Genomic DNA, 20,780 nt, shown 5'->3' on the forward strand with positions numbered 1-20,780 from the left:
GTAGTTCATATACCAACCATGTAAGTTTAGGTATTATCATTTTTCTCATTTATGGATGAGTAAATTGAGTTTAAGTAAGGTATAGTACCTTACTGAAGATCATACTGTAGTATCAAGTAGTACAGAAGAGATATGAACCCAGGCAACCTAACTCAGAAGTCCACACTCTTTATTACTAAATTATATTGCTGAAACTATAAATGAGATTTTATTTGTGTATTTTTTGATATAATTAATCTAACCCTTGCATTTTACTGGTGAAGCCAACAAGATCTTTATGAATTTTAAAGTTGAGTCATGCATTAAAGTGTTTAAATTGCTTGAGAAGTGGCTGTACATAGAGAAAAATGGGCCCTAAAGGCAGGCAAGAGCTTGAATTCTGCTTCTGCCACAGCAGCTATGTGACTTTGCTAAACTGCAGATCCTTCCTCCATCTGCAAAGGAAAATATTTTGGGGGTTGTTAGAAGGAAAACCTATGAGCATACATCACTGATATACAGAGTTGCCCAATGAATATTAAATTGTCCTGTCTCTTCTTTCTTTCTGAGCCTCAGTGATTTTATCTCTAAAATGGGAATTAGAATATGCATCTTATGTAATTCCAAAGATTTAATGATGTATGCAGAGGCCCTATGCAGAATCTGTCAATTAGAGAACCTTATAACTTCCCTTTTATTTCTGAATTCATTAGACCCCCAAATTGTGGACAAAGATGCTAAGAACCCAAAACCAAGGATGCAAGAGTCCCATCTAGTGGTGGTTTAAGAAAAATCAAAAGACACTTTGAAATTGCACTGCTTAAATGGATGCCTAGAAAGCATTGGGCAGTTTTATTTTAGTTAATTCATTTCCCACCTTGGGAAACAATTTAATGCGGCTCTTGTGGAAAAAGAAAGGAAAGCCTTGAACTGGATTCCCCCTCATTCTTCCATTGTTCCAATAGAGCACAGAATCTCTTCTGAGTGGCTTCACCTGTTTCTGGTCTCATTAAACCCATCATCTTAATGACAGAACTACTCTGATTCAGCTCCTTAATTAGACAAATGTGATAGTGATGCTATAAAATGTATTTAGCAGACTTTTTAACTGTTTTATGACTTAAAACTAATCTCTTGCAACAACAACCCATCAAATCATAATCTAGTGCATTTGTGAGGTGATTTCCAAGAACTCTAGTGTGGTTCACATCAACTGAAAACGGTTATGACCTAGAGGTTTTGCATTAAGGTAACGGTGGATCTAAATATGGACAAAGATGGCCAACCAGGTCTATCACTCTGGGATCCCTCCACCTCTGCCCCTCTATCCATGAGCTTCGACCTGATGTGACTATAAGAATCACTACTATATTCCAATTTCATGAGTTTAAAATAACATATGCATAATAATTAAAAGCAGACAACAAAATAACAGGAGACTATCAAAAACCCTATCCTATATAAACCCCCCATTGTTATCAAATTATTTTTCTATTTCACTCTTGTAAGTTTCATTGCCATAAAATGCAGGTTGACTGGTCCTATGTTAATAGTTTTAATGATTTCTTATAACCCCTTGAGATGATTTAACTGAGGATATATGTTATTTGTGATAAAGCATCATTAGAGAACTTTTATCACAAAAAATTCACCCAACTGAAAATTATTTTCCTGAAATACTAAAACCTATTTGAAAATAAAGAATAGTTTTTATTATTTCTTTGGGAGTTATAAAACAGCAATAAATATGTACTCAAAACTTTTCTATAGTGAAAGTAAATATTTTACTATGTAGTGATAACCTAAGCTTTACAAATAGTAGCATAACTAGAGTAGAAAAGTTGATATTTTCCACATTTCTTAAAGCTTAAATGAAGAAAATAAACATGTTTACCAAAAAAATCAAATCAAAAGAAAACAAGAACAAAAAACTCTTCTCTTGAAACACCTGCAACCTCCTTCATATATTCAACAAAGTTATAAAGCTCTCACAGATGAGTTCCAAGAAAGTGTACATTATGGTGAATTGGATTTACTGAAGGCAGTCAAAACCAGTAAATTATTCACTTCAGATTACAAGAACATGGGCATTTTTTAAGCAAAATTAACCTACACATAGGTTGACTCGGTTAATTTCCCTTAAAAATGTTGAATATTATACCTGGGCAAGACTGAACTTGGAAAAGCCACTTTATAGGATCAGGCGCTGTAGTATCATCTGATAGTAGCAACTTCTACTACAGGGTAAAGAATCTGAAATCCTTTGCGGCTGCTGACAGGTAACAGCTAACTAGGAGAATTCAAATCTAAAAGTTCACCTCAAGTTCTGATGCAGATTTAGTAAGTCTGACTGACTTTTAAACAGAAATAAGAAGAAGTCACTAAGAGTATTTCTGATTTCAGGCTCAAAACAAACAAATGAACAAACAAACAAACAAAAAGGACACAATAGTTTGATGTCATAATGGTGTAGGAGAAAAAGTGAAAGCATTAGAGTCAGGGAGATCAAAGTTTAAATTTTATCTTTGGAACTGACCTGATGTTTGATAGTAGAGTAGCACTTTAACACCTCTGGGTCTCAATGTTTTTGTCTGAAAAGTGGAGGAAATGTCACTTTCCTGGTTTTTTTATTTTTTACTTTTCAGAATTAATGAGTTAATCTGAAGTGTCTAACAGTGTGTATGTTATATAAAGGGTATTCAATAAATGCTACTTGTATTTTTGTCATTATTACTACATAAATTTTAGTGTGGGAAGTAGGAGTGGGTTTCCTGCTCTCATGACTTAAATGGTCATAACTATTTTAAAGTGATATCTGCATGTCCTGGTCAAACTCTAAAAATTAAAAAGAAATTACCAAGAAACAATAGCATATACTTTTAATTCCCCCCTATGTCATTACCATAAGGAGATAATAGCTCATGTTATCAATCAGGCCAGGCCACCTATATTCCTGAAACAACTCAGCCTGCCTCTAGACTAGAATAATCAAGGCTCTCTAATTTTCCTTGCCTTGGCTTATTAATGTATTTTGCTTCAGTCACTTTCCTAATTGGCAGTGAGCTAACTGGGATGAGACTCTGACAACAGCAGGGAGGAGGGTTGCTGGTGGGCTGGCAGTTTGCATCTGATTACCCAGTGCTGCCTTGTGCCAAAGTCAATTCTGGGATGCCAGGTGTGCCTCCTGTTAGCACTCCCAGCCCATGCCTTGTGGAAGACAGATTTGGAATGAGAGTAGAGAGTATAGATAGAAAAAATAATGGCTAAATTTCGAGCCCTGATGCACGCTAACATTTAAGGGCTCTGGGCAAAGGTAGGGAGTTCCAAGAAAGTGTAGGGACCAGCAAAGGAGACTAAGAAGGCATGAGAAGTGGGGGATAAATCTAGAGAGTATGGTTATCCTAGAATCAGAATGAAGAAATTATCTCCAGGACATTGTATTTCTCATTTTGTGGAAGGAATGTAATCTGTCAAAGGCCACTGATATGTCAAGTAAATTGGCCTGAGATTTGGCCACTCTATTTAGCAATGTGGAGGACCTTGGCAGGATGATGTTTGAATAGTAGAGACAAAAGCTTGATTAGGTGGATTTGAGAGCTCATGGGAGGAGAAAAATTGAGGACAGTAAAAACAGCAAATGCCTTCAAGTAAATCAGCTTAAAATGAGGGCAAAGAAATGTTAACCAGGACATTAGTACAGTCAAGGGAATTTGATTTGAGGATTTGCGGATTGAATTAATGCCATGTTTGTCTTTCTTCTAGAGATGATTAAGTAAAAAATCAAAGACACTGACGACATGAAAAAGGGAGAGGTGCACTCCTGGATTAATGCTCTGAAGCAAGAGAGAAGGAATGCATTCTAGTTCACAGGTGGAAGGGTTAGCAATATACAGAAACATGATTAGGCAGAGTATGTTGGTGTAGGAGCTTGGATGCATGAGGCTGTGGGATTTGAAGGAGGTTCTCTTCTAGTGGCTTCAATTTTCTCAGTGAAGTACAAATGAAGGTCATCATCAAAGAAAATGTACACAAATAGCAGAGTGAGGTGCATGACAATCCTTCTAATAACCTCTTGTTCTCCTTTCCATTGGAGGAATATTCTTCTTCCATCTTCAGGGTGAATTTGACAATTTCCACTGGCTCAAGGAGTGGACTGGACCCAAGCCTTGCTAATAAGCGTGTAACTGGCCAGGATGATTCTATCAGGGAAGAGCATGAGACCTATGTCTAACCAACGAGACCCAAGAATGGGACTTTGGGATGAGAGACATATCTGAGATGGTGTTTCTTGTGGATATTTAGACAAACTTGTGATTGATAAGAATAAAATTAACAGAGAGTTATAAGACAACTTTGCATGGATTTTATTCCACTACAATTGAAAGAGCCTTTACTAAAACTGAACCCACATTGGCATAATTTGCTTAAATAACAGAATGGCAAAGATTCTGAAATTCCCTTCAAACAAAACCAAACACTAATGATATGATGTCAAAGAAGCTGGATTCCTGCCCAGATCTGTTTTTCCCAGAAGTTTGTAGAGGTCCATAGCTTCTGAAATAGGCCATTTTGTAAAATGATTTCTGTTTTTCGCACTAAAACAAGATCTGGCCATTCTTTAAACATGTTTTTTGACATGAAATAGAGAATCAGTATCAGATAATAAACAGTAATAATAATAGCAAATACTTACATGGCATTTACTATATGACCAGAATTCCACTAAGTGCTCCATATATGAATAAATGTGAGTGTGTATATGCAAGTGCATGTGTTAATTCCCTAAACTACTTTATGAGAAAGTTATTGTTATTAACCCAGTTTTACAAAGAGATGAAACTAAGGTACATAAGGGTTAAGAAACTTGGCAGATGCCACAAAGTTTGGTAGTAAAAAGGCCTGGTTTTGAACCAAGATACTCCGGCTGCCAAGCATGTGCTCTTAATCTAAGGTGATTGGCATCCAGGGTATCTTCATAACAACTTATTTTTATTGTGGCAGAAACCACTAGCTACTAATCTGGCAGTCAATCCATAATAGTAGAAAACTGAATTTATTTAAGATATCAATTTCTCAGATTTTCCAGTTGTAAGACCACGTTACTCTAATGACACGTAGAAATTAGTTAGAGGGACATCTGGAAAGCTCACTGTATGGCAAATTGAGAGCAGAAGGTTTTTACTCTTCCTCACTTTATTCTTCATCTTTCCTGTAATATGAGTATAATGACTGGAGTTATCAACAGCTATTTTAGCCCACGAATTAAGCAAAACCACAAATTAAGGGCATCAAAACAGAAAAACAGACACTGAATACCTGATGACCATAGTGCTGTCATACTAGCCTTGGACCACCTACTTGTGGACTTCTTCCACATAGGAAAAGAAAACAAAAAGTGTTCTGGATTCAAACCACCATATTTGGGTTCTCTGGTCTAAAAAGTCAGAATGAATCAGAGAAATCTGTAGAACTAAGGGTAGAAATGATCAGTCCAAACATATCCGTTTTGGAGTTTTAATTACTCCAAAATTTATATAAGACAATAGCTAATGTCCTTGAATATACCTTGAATTTTGTAGAAAACAAAATTCATTCCCTGTACTTACTTATCGAAAACCTCTATCCTAACAGATGTCTGTTATTTGATTTGACTTCTTAATAGAAAAAAACTCTGTTATATACTAAATATAATATTCAGAAAAATACAAGTTCATGTTTCATATAAACTTATCCAAAATTCAAAAAATGTTTTGGCATCAAATATAGAGAGAATACTTGGCAAATTTCTCACAATTATGTTTTTTATATAAAGTTCTTTGAAAAGTTCAGAATCCATAATTTTACAAAATAAGCTATATATATATATATATACAACAAAATGAGGTTTGTGTACTGTTAATGCATTGTCTAGTCTCAGGAACTTCTAAAGCATAACACCTAAGTTATGTTTTCCCAAGTGCTTTCTTATGTTGTCAACTGAGGGAAAATACCTCACCTTGAAGAGAGTTGTGCATACTTTTTGTTCAAGGGTGTAAACAGGTGCTTAGTAAGTATCTGTTGGTATTGAATGAATTGGATAAATAGAGAAAGTCAAAGGAGGCTTTTATTGTTGCAAAATACAAGGGTATCTTTGAAAGACATCAGGCTGGCTCTACATATCCATGAGATAAGTGAAATATGCCAGAAAATGAATAACTAAAACCCAATGTAATGGAGCATAGTCTCTAAATCAAGGCATGCACATTCTATTTTTAATTTCTCTGCCTACTGTCTTATTTGCTCTGTTTTCTTATTCTATTCACAGCATGAAGGCCATAAAGACCTCAGAGGTTGAAAAATTTGACCTTCTGTCTCTGATGGCATATTAATTTTTTAAACGGTAGTAGTTCTTTTAAAAAAAAAAAAAAAAAAGCTTTGGCCATAGGGGGAGTGCAGAAGATTTAATTATCTCTCATCAGGAAGAGAGTTCATAAACTTGACTGTAAATTTAAAGTGAGAAATTTAAAGAAGGTAGCAACTTTTCTTAGGTCACTGCTATGTAATAATCCAATGACAATGTTCACTCTCAAAAAAAAAAAGAAAGTAGAAAACAGTGAAGGATGAAATGAGGGTGTAGAATAAGGAGGCTGGACAGCTTTCAAGCCTCATTCCAGGCAGGTGTTAGCATTTTTGTTTATTTTTGACTTGCTCCCTCTCCAATATACACATGCATACACATACATTCATAGGGAATATTTATTGCTATCTTTATACTGAATAGTTTGTAGAATATTTTCACCATCTGACAACCTCAACTTACATAAAATATGATTTTTGAATCTTTAAAGTGATATTGTAAAGAACTCATATAAAATTTACACATTCAAATTGTCTGGATGTTTTATTTTACGTATGTTATATCTATCATCAGTCTTTGAAAACATTTGTACATTTGATACAAAAAAACATTAAACCTGGCAGCCTTGACACTAACACCTTCTGCTGATTTTAAGTTAAATATCTATTCATCTATTTATCTCACCTCTGTACTCAGATGGGTAGAGTCTTCTGCTGGCTCCCTTTAAAATATACACCCATTTGACTTATACCAGGAAATTTCTGTCTTTATTTACCTCAATGCACTATTTAATTTTCCTTATAATCTTTATTAAACAGAAAATTCATTATTTTATTAGAGATTTATCACATAGTTGCAAATTAATTTAGGTCTTTCTGAAATATAACTTCTGTCCCATTTATTTCCTTTCTGTTTTTCATTGCTATATAATCATTCCCTGACACTATTTTCTGTATTATTTGTGCTCTGAAAATCACGCAATCTTGTTTTTTAAGTCATTTGCATAAAACATTTCTTCTCAGCTTTGGGCACATCTATGGTTTTGGTATTGGTGCAATAATTTGCAAAGTTTTTAATAGATACTTTAGAAGATTCTTCTTATTCCCGGGAAATCCTTTGAGTACAAATTCAGTGCTATTTTTTAAGCTTATCACTTTCAAAAATTATTTTACTGAGGAGAGATTCATATGACATACAATTTATCATTTTAAATTATACAATTCAATGCCATTTATGCATTCATAATGTTCTGCAACCACTCTTTCTCTCTAGTTTCAAAACTTGTTTTAATTATCCCAGAAGAATACTCTGTTTCTATTAAGTAATCACTCTCCATTTATTCCATTCCTATCCACTGGCAACCACTAAATCATTTCTGTCTCTATGGATTTGTCTATCTGGATAATTTATATAAAGGAATCATATACTATATGACAATTTTTGTCTGGCTTCTTTCACTAAGCATAGAATTTTTAAAGTTCATCCAGATTGTAGCATATGTCAGTACTCAATCCGTTTTATGGATAAATAACGTCCTATTGTAAGTGTATACTATATTTTGTATATTCATCTGTTAATGAAAATTTGGATTGTTTACACCTTTTGACTACTGAGAATAATGCTGCTATAAACATCCATGTACATTTTTCTGTTTGAACATATATTTTTATTACTCTTGGATATATATTTAGTGGTAGAATTACAGGGTCATGTGATAATTCTTTGTTTAACTTTGTTAGGAACATCCAAAGTTGTTCACAGTGGATGTAACATGTTAAATTCTCAATAGCAATATACAAGGATTCCTATTTTTCTATACTCTTACCAATGATTATTATATTTAAAAAATAATTATATAGCCAACCCAGTGGTTATAAAATGTATCACACTGTGGTTTTCATTTGAATTTCCTTAATGACCCATAGTATTGTGCATCATTTCATGTGCTTGTTTGTCAGTTGTCCTTTGATGAAAAGTCTGTTCAAGTCTTTGCCCAGTTTTTAGATTTAATTGTTTATATTTTTGCTTATGAGTTAGAGTTCCTTATACATTCTAGATATTAAAACCTAATCAGATAAAATAATTGCAAATAGATTTTCATAGTTTGTAAGCTATCTTCACATACTTGATAATGTTCTTTGATACACAAAAGTTTTTCATGATATAAAAATTCCCATTTATTTACTTACTGTTGCTTGTGCTTTTGGTGTTAAATCTAAGAATTAATTCATTGTTAAATATAGCATCATGAAGATTTATCCTTATGTTTTTTTCTAATAGTTTTTTATTTTAGGTGCTATGTTCAGATGTTATATATTTCTTATCTATTTGAGTTAATTATTGTTTCTTAAGTAAGGTAAGTTGTCCAACTTCATTCTTTTGAATGTGGCATTTATCCAGCTATAACAGTGCCATTTGATAAAGAGATTATTCTTTCCCCGTTGAATAATTTTAGCATCCCTATTGAAAATTAATTAGCAGATAGCATGATTCCTCCAGTTTTGTTCTTCTTGCTTAGGATTTTTCAGACTATTAAGGATCTTTTCTGATTGTATATGAATTTTACCTGTATTACTAGCTATCCATGCTCGTGGATAGGAAGAATCAATATTGGTAAAATAGTTGTATTAGTCCAGTTTCACGCTGCTGATAAAGATATAACCAAGACTGGGCTATTTACAAAAGAAAGAGGTTTAATGGACTTACAATTCCACATAGTTTGAGAGGCCTCACAATCATGGTGGAAGGGATAATTCAATCACCTCACACTGGTTTTCTCCCATGACAGGTGGGAATTGTGGGAGCTACAATTCAAGATGAGATTTGGGAAGGGACACAGCCAAACCATATCAATGACCATACTTCACAAAGCAATCTTGGGCAATTTTGAATGGGAATATATTCCTGATTTGGTTTTCAGCTTGACTGTTGTTGGTGTATAGAAATGTTTGTGATTTTTGTATACTAATTTTGTATCCTCAGAATTTGAAAAGTTGTTTACTAGCTTAAGGAGCTTTTGGGCTGAGACTGTGAGGTTTTTCAGATACAGGATGATGTCAACTGCAAATAGGCTTCATACCTACAACTATTTGATCTTAACAAATCTGACAAAAACAAGCAAGGATTCCCCATTCAATAACTGGTGCTAACACAACTGGCTAGCCACATGCAGAAGATTGAAACTACCCCTTTCTTTTACCATACACAAAAATTAACTCAAGGTGAATCAAAGACATAAATGGAAAGTCCAAAACTATAAAAACCCTGGAAGACAATGTAGGCAATACCATTCTGGACATAGAAACAGGCAAAGATTTCGCGATGAAAACAACTAAAAAAATTGCAACAAAATTAAAAACTGATAAATGGGATCTAATAAAACTAAAGAGTATCTAATTAAACTAAACTAAAGATATAAAGAAAAATATCAACAGAGTGTAAAGACAACTTACAGATTGGGAAAAAATTTTTGCAAACTATGCATCTGAAAAGGTCTAATATCTAATATCTGTAAAGAACTTAAACAAACTTACAAGAAGAAAAAAAGCTTTAAAAGTGGACAAAGAACATTAACAGACACTTTTCAAAGGAAGGTGTACATGTTGCTAACAATCATATGAAAAAAACTAAATGTTATTGATCATTAGAAGAAATGTGAATAAAAATCACAATGAGATACCATCTGACACAGTCAGAATGGCTATTATTTTTTTAAAAAAAGTAAACAAAAAAAGATACTGGCAAGGATGTGGGGAAAAAGGAAAGCTTACGCACTGTTGATGTGAGTGTAAATTAGTTCAACCATTGTGGAAGACAGTGTAGTGATTCCTTAAAGACCTAAAAACAGAAATACCATTTGACCCAGCAAGCTCATTACTAGGTATATACCCAAAGGAGTATAAATTATTCTACTGTAAAGACACATGTTTGCCTGGATGGTCACAGACTTGGAAGAAGTATGTTTGGAAAACTAGTGACAAAGAAATTTGGGGACGAGGCATGTGGAAGGATCCCTTTGAGTGGTTAACAACTGTGAAGATATTTGTATCCTATGTGAGTGCTCACCAATGGGTTACCTCAGCAGAAGAAGATTTTAATGACTTGGATATAATGATCCAGTCTATGGACACCACCCAACCTCTTTCCTCAGCCACCCCTGTCATTGCCCAATGGGTCCAGGAACAGTGTGTTCATGGTGAGAGGGATGAAGGTTACACATGGGCTCAGCTCAGCAACATGGACTTCCCATCACCAAGGCTGACTTGGCTATGACCACTGCTGAGTCCCTAATTTGCCAGCAGCAAAGACCAGTACTGACCCCTGATATGGCACCATGCCTCTGGGTGATCAGACAGCTACCTGGTAGCAGGTTGATTATAATGAACCTCTTCCATCATGGGAAGGGCAGAGGTTTGCTTTCACTTGAATGGACACTTATGCCAGATATGGGTTTGCTTATCCTGCATGCAATGCTTCTGCAAAGACTACCATCTGTGGACTCATGGAATGCCTTATCCACCATTATGGTATTCCACACAGCATTCCTTCTGACCACGGCACTGACTTTATGGCTAAATAAGTGAGGCAGTGGGTTCATGCTCATGGAATTCACTTGTCATATCATGTTCTCCACCATCCTGAAGCAGCTGAATTGATAAAATGGTGGAATGCCCTTTTGAAGTCACAATTACAGTGCCATCGAGGTGACAATATCTTGCAGGGCAGGGGCAAAGTTCTCCAGAAGGCTATGTGTGCTATGAATTGGCATCTCCTTTATGGTAATATTTTTACCATAGCCAAGATTCATGGGTCCAGGAATCAAGGGGTGGAAGGATAAGTGGCACCATTCAACTCACCCCTAGTGATCCACTAGCAAAATGTTTGCTTCCTGTTTCCACGACATTATGTTCTGCCAGCCTAGAGTTCTTAGTTTTAGAGAGAGGGATGCTGGCAACAGAGGACACATGAATGATTCCATTAAACTGGAAATTATGATTGCCACCTGGACACTTTGGGTGTGTGTCCTTTAAGTCTATAGGCTAAGGAGGTAGTTACAGTGTTTGCTGGGTTATATCAAGATGAAATCAGTCTACTACTCTATAACAGAGGTAAGGAAGAACATGCATGGAACACAGGAGATCCATTAAGGCATTAAGGCATCTCTTAATATTACCATGCCCTGCAATTAAGGTCAATTGGAAACTATAACAGCCCAAACCAAGCAGGACTACCAATGGCCCAGATCCTTCAGGAATGAAGGTTTGGATCACTCCACCAGGGACAAAAATAAAACCCCAAAAAACAAAAAACATGATCTGCCCAGGTCCTTGCTGAAGACAAAGGAAATACAGAAAGGGTAGTAGAAGGTGAAGCTAGTCATCAATACCAACTATGACCATGTGACCATTTGCAGATACAAGGACTGTAATTGTCACGAATATTTCCTCTTTCTTTTGTTAAAAACATGTTTGTGCATGTATACACCTGTCTAAGAAAATGTCTTCATTTTGTTCCCCTTTTCCTTTATCATGTGACACAAGATTTATTGACCTCCTATTGTTAACTTTATGTATTAGCATTTGGTTTAAGGATTGGTTTAATGCATTTCCCATTGTATGAAGGATAGTTGTATTATCTTAGGAGTAATTATGACCTTATTATTGTCTTTATTTGAAGATTATGTATGATCTCATGAGATGTGTATAGAATCAAGTTGATAAGGGGTTGAGGGATGGTAAATACTGAGTGTCAACTTGATTGGACTGAAGGATGCAAAGTACTGATTCTGGGTGTGTCTGTGAGAGTGTTGCAAAAGGAGATTAACATTTGATTCAATGGGCTGGGAAAGGCAGACCCACCCTTAATCTGGGTGGAAGCCATCTAATCAGCTGCCAGCTTAGCCAGAATATAAAGCAGGTAGAAAAACGTGAAAAGACTAGACTGGCTTAGCTTCCCAGTCTACATATTTCTCTCATGATGGATGCTTCCTGTCATCTGACATCAGACTCTGTCTTCAGCTTTGGGACTCAGACTGGCTTTCTTGCTCCTCAGCTTAAAGATGGCCTATTGTGGGAAGTCCTGTTCATGTGAGTTAATACTACTTAATAAACTCCCCTTTAAATATATACAAAGGATATATGCACATATATATACACACACACACATATATGATATATAGGAGACATATAGAATAGCCTATATATATATATCTCATATATATATCCTATATATATGAGATATAGGATATATATATCTATATATATAAGAGATATAGAAATCATACACATCATATATATATATCCTATAGGATATATATATAGGATACACATATGAGATATGTATAGGATATATATATGAGATATATATAGGATACACATATGATATAGTGTAATAACAAACAAATGATAATAACCCTAAGTTAAATTTGATTTGGCAGACATATCCTGATTTAAAATTTTATTCCTGAATTAAAAAAAAGTTTTCATAGGTGAATACATTTGTTAAAAATTGCTCTTTTTACTATCCTCTTCATTCTCTCCTCTTCTTACTCCTTTATTTCTGGCACATGCTGTGTTTGTTTAGTTCTTTCTAAAATTTTCCCCTCAAATCTAGTCTGCAAAATAGTTTTGTTTTGAATCTTACACAACTTGGTTGCAGTTTGAACTCTTGAGGTTATTTATCATTTGAATCGTGTTTATAGTTAGTGGCGTAGTCTTTAAACAAACATGTTCGTCCAATAATGTAATAATAAAAAGTATTTTTCCAAGATTTAAGAAAATGTGTGTTTTTTAAACAGCCAGGCAAACAGTTGGAAAAAGGAAAGTACCAACAAAGCCCACTTTGTGTCACTTACTATACGTTGGAAAATTGGGTTTCCTTTTTTTTGTCAATCCAACCATATTACAAGTATTTTCTTTAGGTACCTGTTTATCAGAATTTCTTACGTCTTCTACAGAAATGTTCAATTTCCTTACTCTTTCTTGACCCCCTTCCCCTTAAAGGAGAGTCATGACAGCAGCATAGTGTAGTTGAAGGAACCGAAGCCTTGGAGTAAATGTCTGCCTTAAGGTCTTAGACAAGATATCTAAGATTTCAGAGTCTCATATCTTTTCTTCTTAGAAAAGAGATATTATAATCTACTTCATTGGAAATAAAATAAGTAAAGAGGTATGCAACATGCATAACATGTGGCTTATTATATAGTCGTTCCCCATGTTCTTCAAATTTTCATGTTAATAGTTATGTATTAATAATAACAATAATATGACTCGCCTGTCTCTATAGCTATCTTAATCTTTCTCTTCTTCCAAATTTATTCTATGCTCAGCTCCTTTCCTTTCTCATTTCTTATTTCCATTTCAATCCTATTTCACTCCAAAGCAACTTTACTCATTTATTTCCTTACCATCAGTAACTTTCTACTAGTCAAATTCATTCACTGCATTTTAGACTTATCGGTGTACATTTGATATCATATATTCAGTATGGATGTGTGTGTGTGTGTGTGTGTGTGTGTGTGTGATGTTGAAAGCATCCTCTTTTCCTTCTAGAGCACTGTTATCCCCTGTTTTCCTTCCTTATTTTCTGGTCATTCCTATTAGTTCCTTTTCACTCTGCAATTTTAGGATTTTTAAAGATTCTGTCCTCTGATATCAGATTCACCCACCTAATTTATCTTTGAGATAAATTCTAGATTTATAACTTCTATTACCTAGTCACTAATGATTATCATATTTATCAACATTTTCTAATATTCATCTGTGTTCCAGATACTTATTTCTATTGGTATACTAAACATCAAATTGATAGTATAAGGAATATCAAAATACACATAACTCAAACTACACTCAGTTTTCCTATTTGCTCTTTCTCTTCCTTTTTTTCTTTTATTAATAGCAACATTATCCACTTAAATAATCCAAGAAAAATCCTAAATGTTATCCTAAATTATTCTTTTTTATATACTTGTTATATATGTTCACCACATCCATTGATTCTCTCTCTTAAACATCTTTTGATCCTTTTCTTTCTTTTTCGCTACTGTCTTCTTTTAAAATAACCTAATCATTTCTCACCTGAACTATTTTAGTAGCTTCCTAACTTTTCTCCCTACCTCTTGTAATTTCTATCTTTTAATTCTCTGCAAAGATGCCATATCTTTCTAAAATACAAATATGATCAGATTAGTAATAATATCTTTAGTTAGGCAAGATAAATTAGTTCTGGAGATCTACTATAGCATGTGCCTATAGCTAACAACAATATATTGTCTTCTGAAAATCTGCAATGAGCGTAGATCTTATGTTAAGTATCTTTACCATCCCTCCCTCCACACACCTCAACAGTAATAAAGGAGGTGAAAGAAAATTTTGGGAGGTAATGAATACGTCTATAGCTTTGATGGTGGTGATAGTTTCACAGATGTATCCTACACCCCAAACTCAAGGAGTTGTACACATTAAATATGTATAGATTTTTACATGTCAATCAACCTCAACAAAGTGGTTTTGAAGATGAATAGCTAACAATTACATAGCACGTATGATATGCTAGGCATTGTTCTGAGAGCTTTAGACATGCTATGGTCCAAAACACCACAGTGACTTGTTATAACCTGTTAAAATAAAAGTACACTTTATTATGATGACCTATAAGACCCTTTTCATATAGGCCTCAAGCTATTTTCTATCTATATCTCCACAAACACTGAAACAAGCTCCCTTTCAATGAACATACCATTGTCTCTCTCTCTCTCTCTCTCTCTCTCTCTCTGTGTGTGTGTGTGTGAGAGAGAGAGAGAGAGAGAGAGATTGGGAGAGAGAGAGATGTTGAAATTATCCTTTCAGAGCACTGTCAATTTTCTGATCATTCCCATTAGTTCCTTTTAGTTCTGCAATTTTAGGATTTTTAAACAGTTCCCTTTCAATGAACATACCTTAATGTCACTACACAATCTATTCTTTTGAACTAGGATTCTTGCCCATCTCATCTATCTGGGAAACTCCTACTCATCTTTCAAGTCTCAGCACAAATGTTAACTCAGCCACTTACTCAACTCTACGAAGAATCCATGCTGCTGTTTTCTATGATAACTTGTCTATGCCTCTTTTACAATACCTTTACCTTGTGATGTCATTATCCTTCCTGGTTATACTGTGCCATCTACTATACCAAGTAATTGAATGCAGTGACTACATTTTATTCATATTTGCCTCTCTAGGGCCTGGTACAGTATCTAACAAAGTAAGTTCTCGATAAAACTCCCAAATGAATGAGTGGACCAAACACACAAAGGTAATCTATTTTGTTACAAAATGTGCTTGGCCTAATTCATATACCCATATATCCAAAAAGCAGTAACCAAATTCCTCTGCATGGCTTCAATCAAGAAAATGAAAGCTTTGTTATTAAATAAACTCATGGAATGAATAACATACCTCTCCTTTTCATTTTGTTGTTTGTTTTATTTTGAGACACAGTCTTGCTCTATCACTCAGGCTGGAGTGCAATGGCATGATCATGGCTTACTGTAGCCTCAATCTTTCAGGTTCAAGCAATCCCCCTGCCTCAGCCTCCCAAATACCTGCAACTCTAGGTGTGACACCAACCTTGGCTATTTTTTTTTTTAGAGAGACAGGGTCTTGCTTTGTTGCCCAGACTGGTCTCCAACTCCTGGACTCAAGCGATCCTCCCTTCTCGGCCTTCAACGTGCTAGGACTACAGATATGAGGCATTGCACCAGCCTCTCTCTCTCATTTAAAGTATCAATATCTTTTGTTATCTCAAAACAAAACCAAAACAAACATTTAAAGTCTAGATATATGGAATTTCATGTTCTAAATTTAAAAATTCTTTTTCCTGGTTTTCTTCAAGAAAATCAAATACTCTAATAAAAGTGAATGAGGTCTCTTTCCCTCCCTCTCTTTCTCCTTCTGTTTCTAACTTAAATTGTAAGATCATCCCTCTTCATCTAAAAACAACAGAAAAATATAGAAAGCCTAGAAATATGGTAGTCAGACTGTAAATTAAAACCTCTAAGAAAATTCTCCTGATATAAATATAGTAGGGACAAATGTTGAAGAGCAGTATGATTTTCAAGAAAGAAGACTGAGTGTGTTTTCAGAATACTGTTTATATCCCTTGTTAACAGTGTAACACTATGTTACCTCTCTGAGCCTATTTCCTCAATTATAAGACAAAAACAATGCTCCCTGCCCCACATACTACAAAGAATTAGTTTGAGGATCAAGAGAGATAATGTTTTTGAAAGCATGCTATAAAAGATAATGTGCTGTACTGCAGAGAGTGTATTCACTCACCAAACACAGTTCTTGCAGGCACAGATTCTCTGTTAAGCCAGAATGAAACTTGGGAGAGAATGACAGTCATGATGCAAGGCAGATATGTCTGAATCACAAAATACCCAATTTTTCTTTTCAAGTGGAAATGAGCTGTCATTACAGTGTATTCACCTGGAAGAAAAATTTAAGAAGCTCAATGAGTAATAGCCAATAGATTGAACATTTTGGAAATAGAAAGGATCAGCGGTAGAACAAAAACTAATTTTTTTAAAAAAGAATGTATCACATATATGTCATGAAATTTATATCATCTTTCAAAGCCTCCTTAGCTTAGCATGAGTGTTTCAAAGAAAACTTTAATAATGTCAAGAAACTTGCAGTGCACATCCCATGATATGGTACAGGTTAAATGCCTCTTATTTAAAATATGTGGAACTAGAAGTGTTTTTGAGTTTGGATTTTTCAGATTTTGGAAAATCTACATTATTACAAATTGAGCATCCCTATTCCAAATATATAAAATCTAATATGCTGTAATGAATATTTCCTTTGCGCATCATGTCAGCACTCAAAAAGTTTCTTTTTTTTTACTTTGGAGCACTTTGGATTTTAGATTTTCAAATTAGAGATGTTGAATTTGCATTTGTTTTCCTCTCTAAGTAATGCTTATTGACCACAGTAATTCAGGATTCATAAATGCTTTCTGCCAATGGTTTATTTTACTTGGTTAGGCCCTTCATTCTCATTAGTATAAACCTCAAGTCTCTGTTTTGATTATTCTATCTCAGTGCTCTCTGGTTCCAAAAATGTTGATCTCTGGCCAGATTTCCAAGACTGATCTTCTGGGCCTCATTTTCTCACTTTTAACCCTGTTATTAAATTCTGAATTCCTCATTGTTATATGTCTGTTCTAATTTGCTTAAGTCACTCCCATCTAATCCTCATATCTACCTTGCTTTCTGCTCCCTGGGTTTTAATTATTGCCAGATGTAAGATCATTAGTCCACACTGCTGGGTTTTTTTAGGTGAAGGCGGCCCTTACAGAGGGAATCGGCTTTCCACATGGGCCTGTAGTAACTATCAATATCAAAAGTTGAATAATCATAAATTATCTAGAATAGGAGTGAAAAAATAGAAAACTAAAGAAATTATCACTCGTTGGCCGAATGAGGTAGCTCACACCTGTAAACCCAGCACTTTGTGAGGCTGAGGCGGGCGGATCACGAGGTCAAGAGATCAAGACCATCCTAGCCAACAGGGTGAAAACCCGTCTCTACTAAAAATACAAAAATTAGCTGTGTGTGGTGGCACACACCTGTTGTCCCAGCTACTCTGGAGGCTGAGGCAGGAGAATCACTTGAACCCAGGAGGCAGAGGTTGCAGTGAGCCAAGATCACACCACTGCACTCCAGACTTGGAACAGAGCAAGACTCCATCTCAAAAAAAAAAAAAGTAAAAAAGAAATTATCACTTGTCAAAAGGTAAAAATTAAAATTTACTACTCTGAGAAAACATGTATGTTGTGAATACATGGTTTATTTTAGGCCAGTGTTTCTCAAACTTCAGTGCAACTATTAATCTTGGAATCTTGTTAAAATGTAGATTCTGATTTAATAGCGGGTGGGGCCTAAGATTCCAAATATCTAAAAAACTTCTAAGCACAGTCTATGCAACTAGTTCTTGGACCTCAAGAGCAAATGATTTTAAGCCATCTGACACACTTCCAAGTCCTTTAACCTATTAATACTCTTAGGCACCAGGTTTCTTAGGACTGATTTTACTAACCTGTACTGGATTTAATTGTCTCCTTTCCAATTGATTGGCCCAGAAGGTCATACTGATTTAACCTAGAGCCATCAGGAGCAACCTGTACCGAATCAGATGCATTGTAAGTCCAAATATAAGTGACCTCTGAAGTTGTATATGCATCTATAAGAAATCAGAAAAAATATTTTAAGCATTTAAATAAGAGCCATCAATCTAGTGCTACATATACAGTTGTGTATTTCATACAATCACTATATACTTTTAATATTAATACTAAACATCATATTTTAGGGAAAAAATGTCTCATTTAAATTTACTTCAATATGAAAGACATAAAGCAGACCAAAAAAGATGATCATGGCCATGACAGTATATTCATTGCAGCCACTTTGAAAGGTGAAAAGCAAATTTCTTCTTAGAGTCTATTACAATCACTGGGCCCTGAGATGATTAAAACATCTCCTTTAGGCCCAAGATAGCATATGAAGACAATGTAGTAAACAGGTTATAAATGCCCAAAGTCCAGTAAAACCACTTATTTATAAATGTCAATCACTCATAAGATAAAAAACATAAGTCAAAATTATATTAATTTTTGGACATAAATGTACCCTAGTTAAGAGTTGAAGGGCTTAGCTATCATGATACAATGCATTTCATGAGAAGAACAAAAAGTAATTATTATAGAACATATAAGATAAATAATAATGCTATAGTTGCATCAAGTTGCAAATCCTTTTAAAATCATGCTTATTTTTAAAGGAATTAATGCACACAGATATCACTAGCCTACATATTTATAGCATCCCAGTCAAATTACAGATTGGCACGAAGAGGAAAAATGCAATCAGATCAGATATAACTTCCTGATTTATTGGCCAAGGATGCAGAACTTAGCAGAAGTGAGATGACTTCAGAGCTGGCATGCAGGCAACGTATCTGGTCTTGCCCCTTTCTCTGGCACTGCATTTTCTTACCCCTTTATGTCCCATTGGGGAACAGGTAACCTCTCCAGGTAGGCAGAGTTCCTCCACAGTTGAATAACAGGCAATTCTTGCTATATCAGTGACATTTTGAAGAACTTCTATGCACTTTTACTCGTGAAAATGTTTAGAGATACAGTTACCCCTAACAAAACTCAGTATCACAGTCACATCACCAATTAAGGGAGAGAAAGGGCAAGTTGTTGCTGGCAATAGTTCTGCCTCCAGCTCTCTAGGACACTGGAAATCTCATTCTCTATCATCTATAACTTTCCTAGCTTTCATGGCATCATACTGTGGTGACCCTGGCTCTGAACTTGATCTGAAGTCTGTGATCACAGATCAATTTCCACTCAAGTATCAGTAACAATAGAGTGAATGATTATGAGTTTGTGTCTTTTAATGACATACTGCAATGTTGTCTAGTTTTCTGAATGTTTCTACTAAATGTTAATATCAGCGAAACACCACTATCACTACATATATAGTTACCTACATTAACAATCAAATTATATTATGTGATACAATTTTTGAAATAGTATTCTAAAAATGTATATGTATATATTTATGTATGTATATACTTTTAGTAGCAGAGAAACGTTCATATGATTGCATATAAATGAATTTTAGTTATTCTATGGTTTAATTTTCTTAAGTAATTTCAATTCATTAATCATTAAAGATTGATTACCCTGAGAAGACTAAACAACAACGTTACTAATGTGGATAACTAGCAACTGATTTGTAGATCAAATGGCTTGCTTTGTTTTTCCCTTGAACGCATATTCTGGCTCTCTCTTCAATAAAATTTTAAATGGCACAGAACTTAGGAAAAAGATACATCAAATGGTCTACTTTACATTGGAAGGGCCTCACAATACTCTGTAGCTGTCAACGAATTATGAAGTTTTTTTTTAAGTAGAATAAATCACTTTTGAATTATGTTTCTTTTAAACATAAATAAGTAAAAATGAAACCCTGTAACAGAGATGACATTTTTAAGGCACTAATGAGATACTGATAGGCAGGGACTCTGTCTGATTCGTGTCTATTCTTCCAGGACCTGGTACGGTCCTGGACACAGGACCTGATACACAGAAGAAAAAGTCTCACCATCCTCACTAGATTAATAAATTAACTCATAGTATTTTAATTATGTTCTTCACTGTTTTGGAAGAAGGAAATCTGGAGAAGAACTCAAGAATTTATTAAAGTGACTGATTCTTCACATGACTTTTGAAAAAGCAATTACTGCACTTCATTAGTTAGACAGGAATATAGTTTTGAAATTTGTGTCTGGTGAAAATAATGCAGCAGAAAGTTATGCAATGCAGATTAGAGCCTCTCCTGAAGACATTAACATACATATAAGCCAAGAGATCTTAATAATGTTTCTCAATAAAGTATCAAGGG

General features: G+C 34.7%; 1 protein-coding gene across 6 annotated transcripts in view; it reads right to left on the bottom strand.

Moving 5' to 3' along the window:
- The window catches only part of GABRA2 (gamma-aminobutyric acid type A receptor subunit alpha2), a 215,731-nt gene that overhangs the window by 34,109 nt on the left and 160,842 nt on the right, over positions 1 to 20,780 (bottom strand). For all 6 annotated transcript variants that reach the window (XM_021670380.2, XM_012441154.2, XM_012441155.2 and 3 more), the window contains 2 exons: positions 18,403 to 18,546; positions 16,636 to 16,788 (listed from right to left, as the gene is read on the bottom strand). In XM_021670380.2, the coding sequence (XP_021526055.1) occupies positions 16,636 to 16,788; positions 18,403 to 18,546 (297 nt within the window). The remainder of the gene's footprint in view (positions 1 to 16,635; positions 16,789 to 18,402; positions 18,547 to 20,780) is intronic.

The sequence above is a fragment of the Aotus nancymaae genome, unplaced genomic scaffold, assembly GCF_030222135.1.
Source record: "Aotus nancymaae isolate 86718 unplaced genomic scaffold, 86718_ANA_hifiasm-v0.15.2.pri h1tg000006l, whole genome shotgun sequence".
Lineage (NCBI taxonomy): Eukaryota > Metazoa > Chordata > Mammalia > Primates > Aotidae > Aotus > Aotus nancymaae.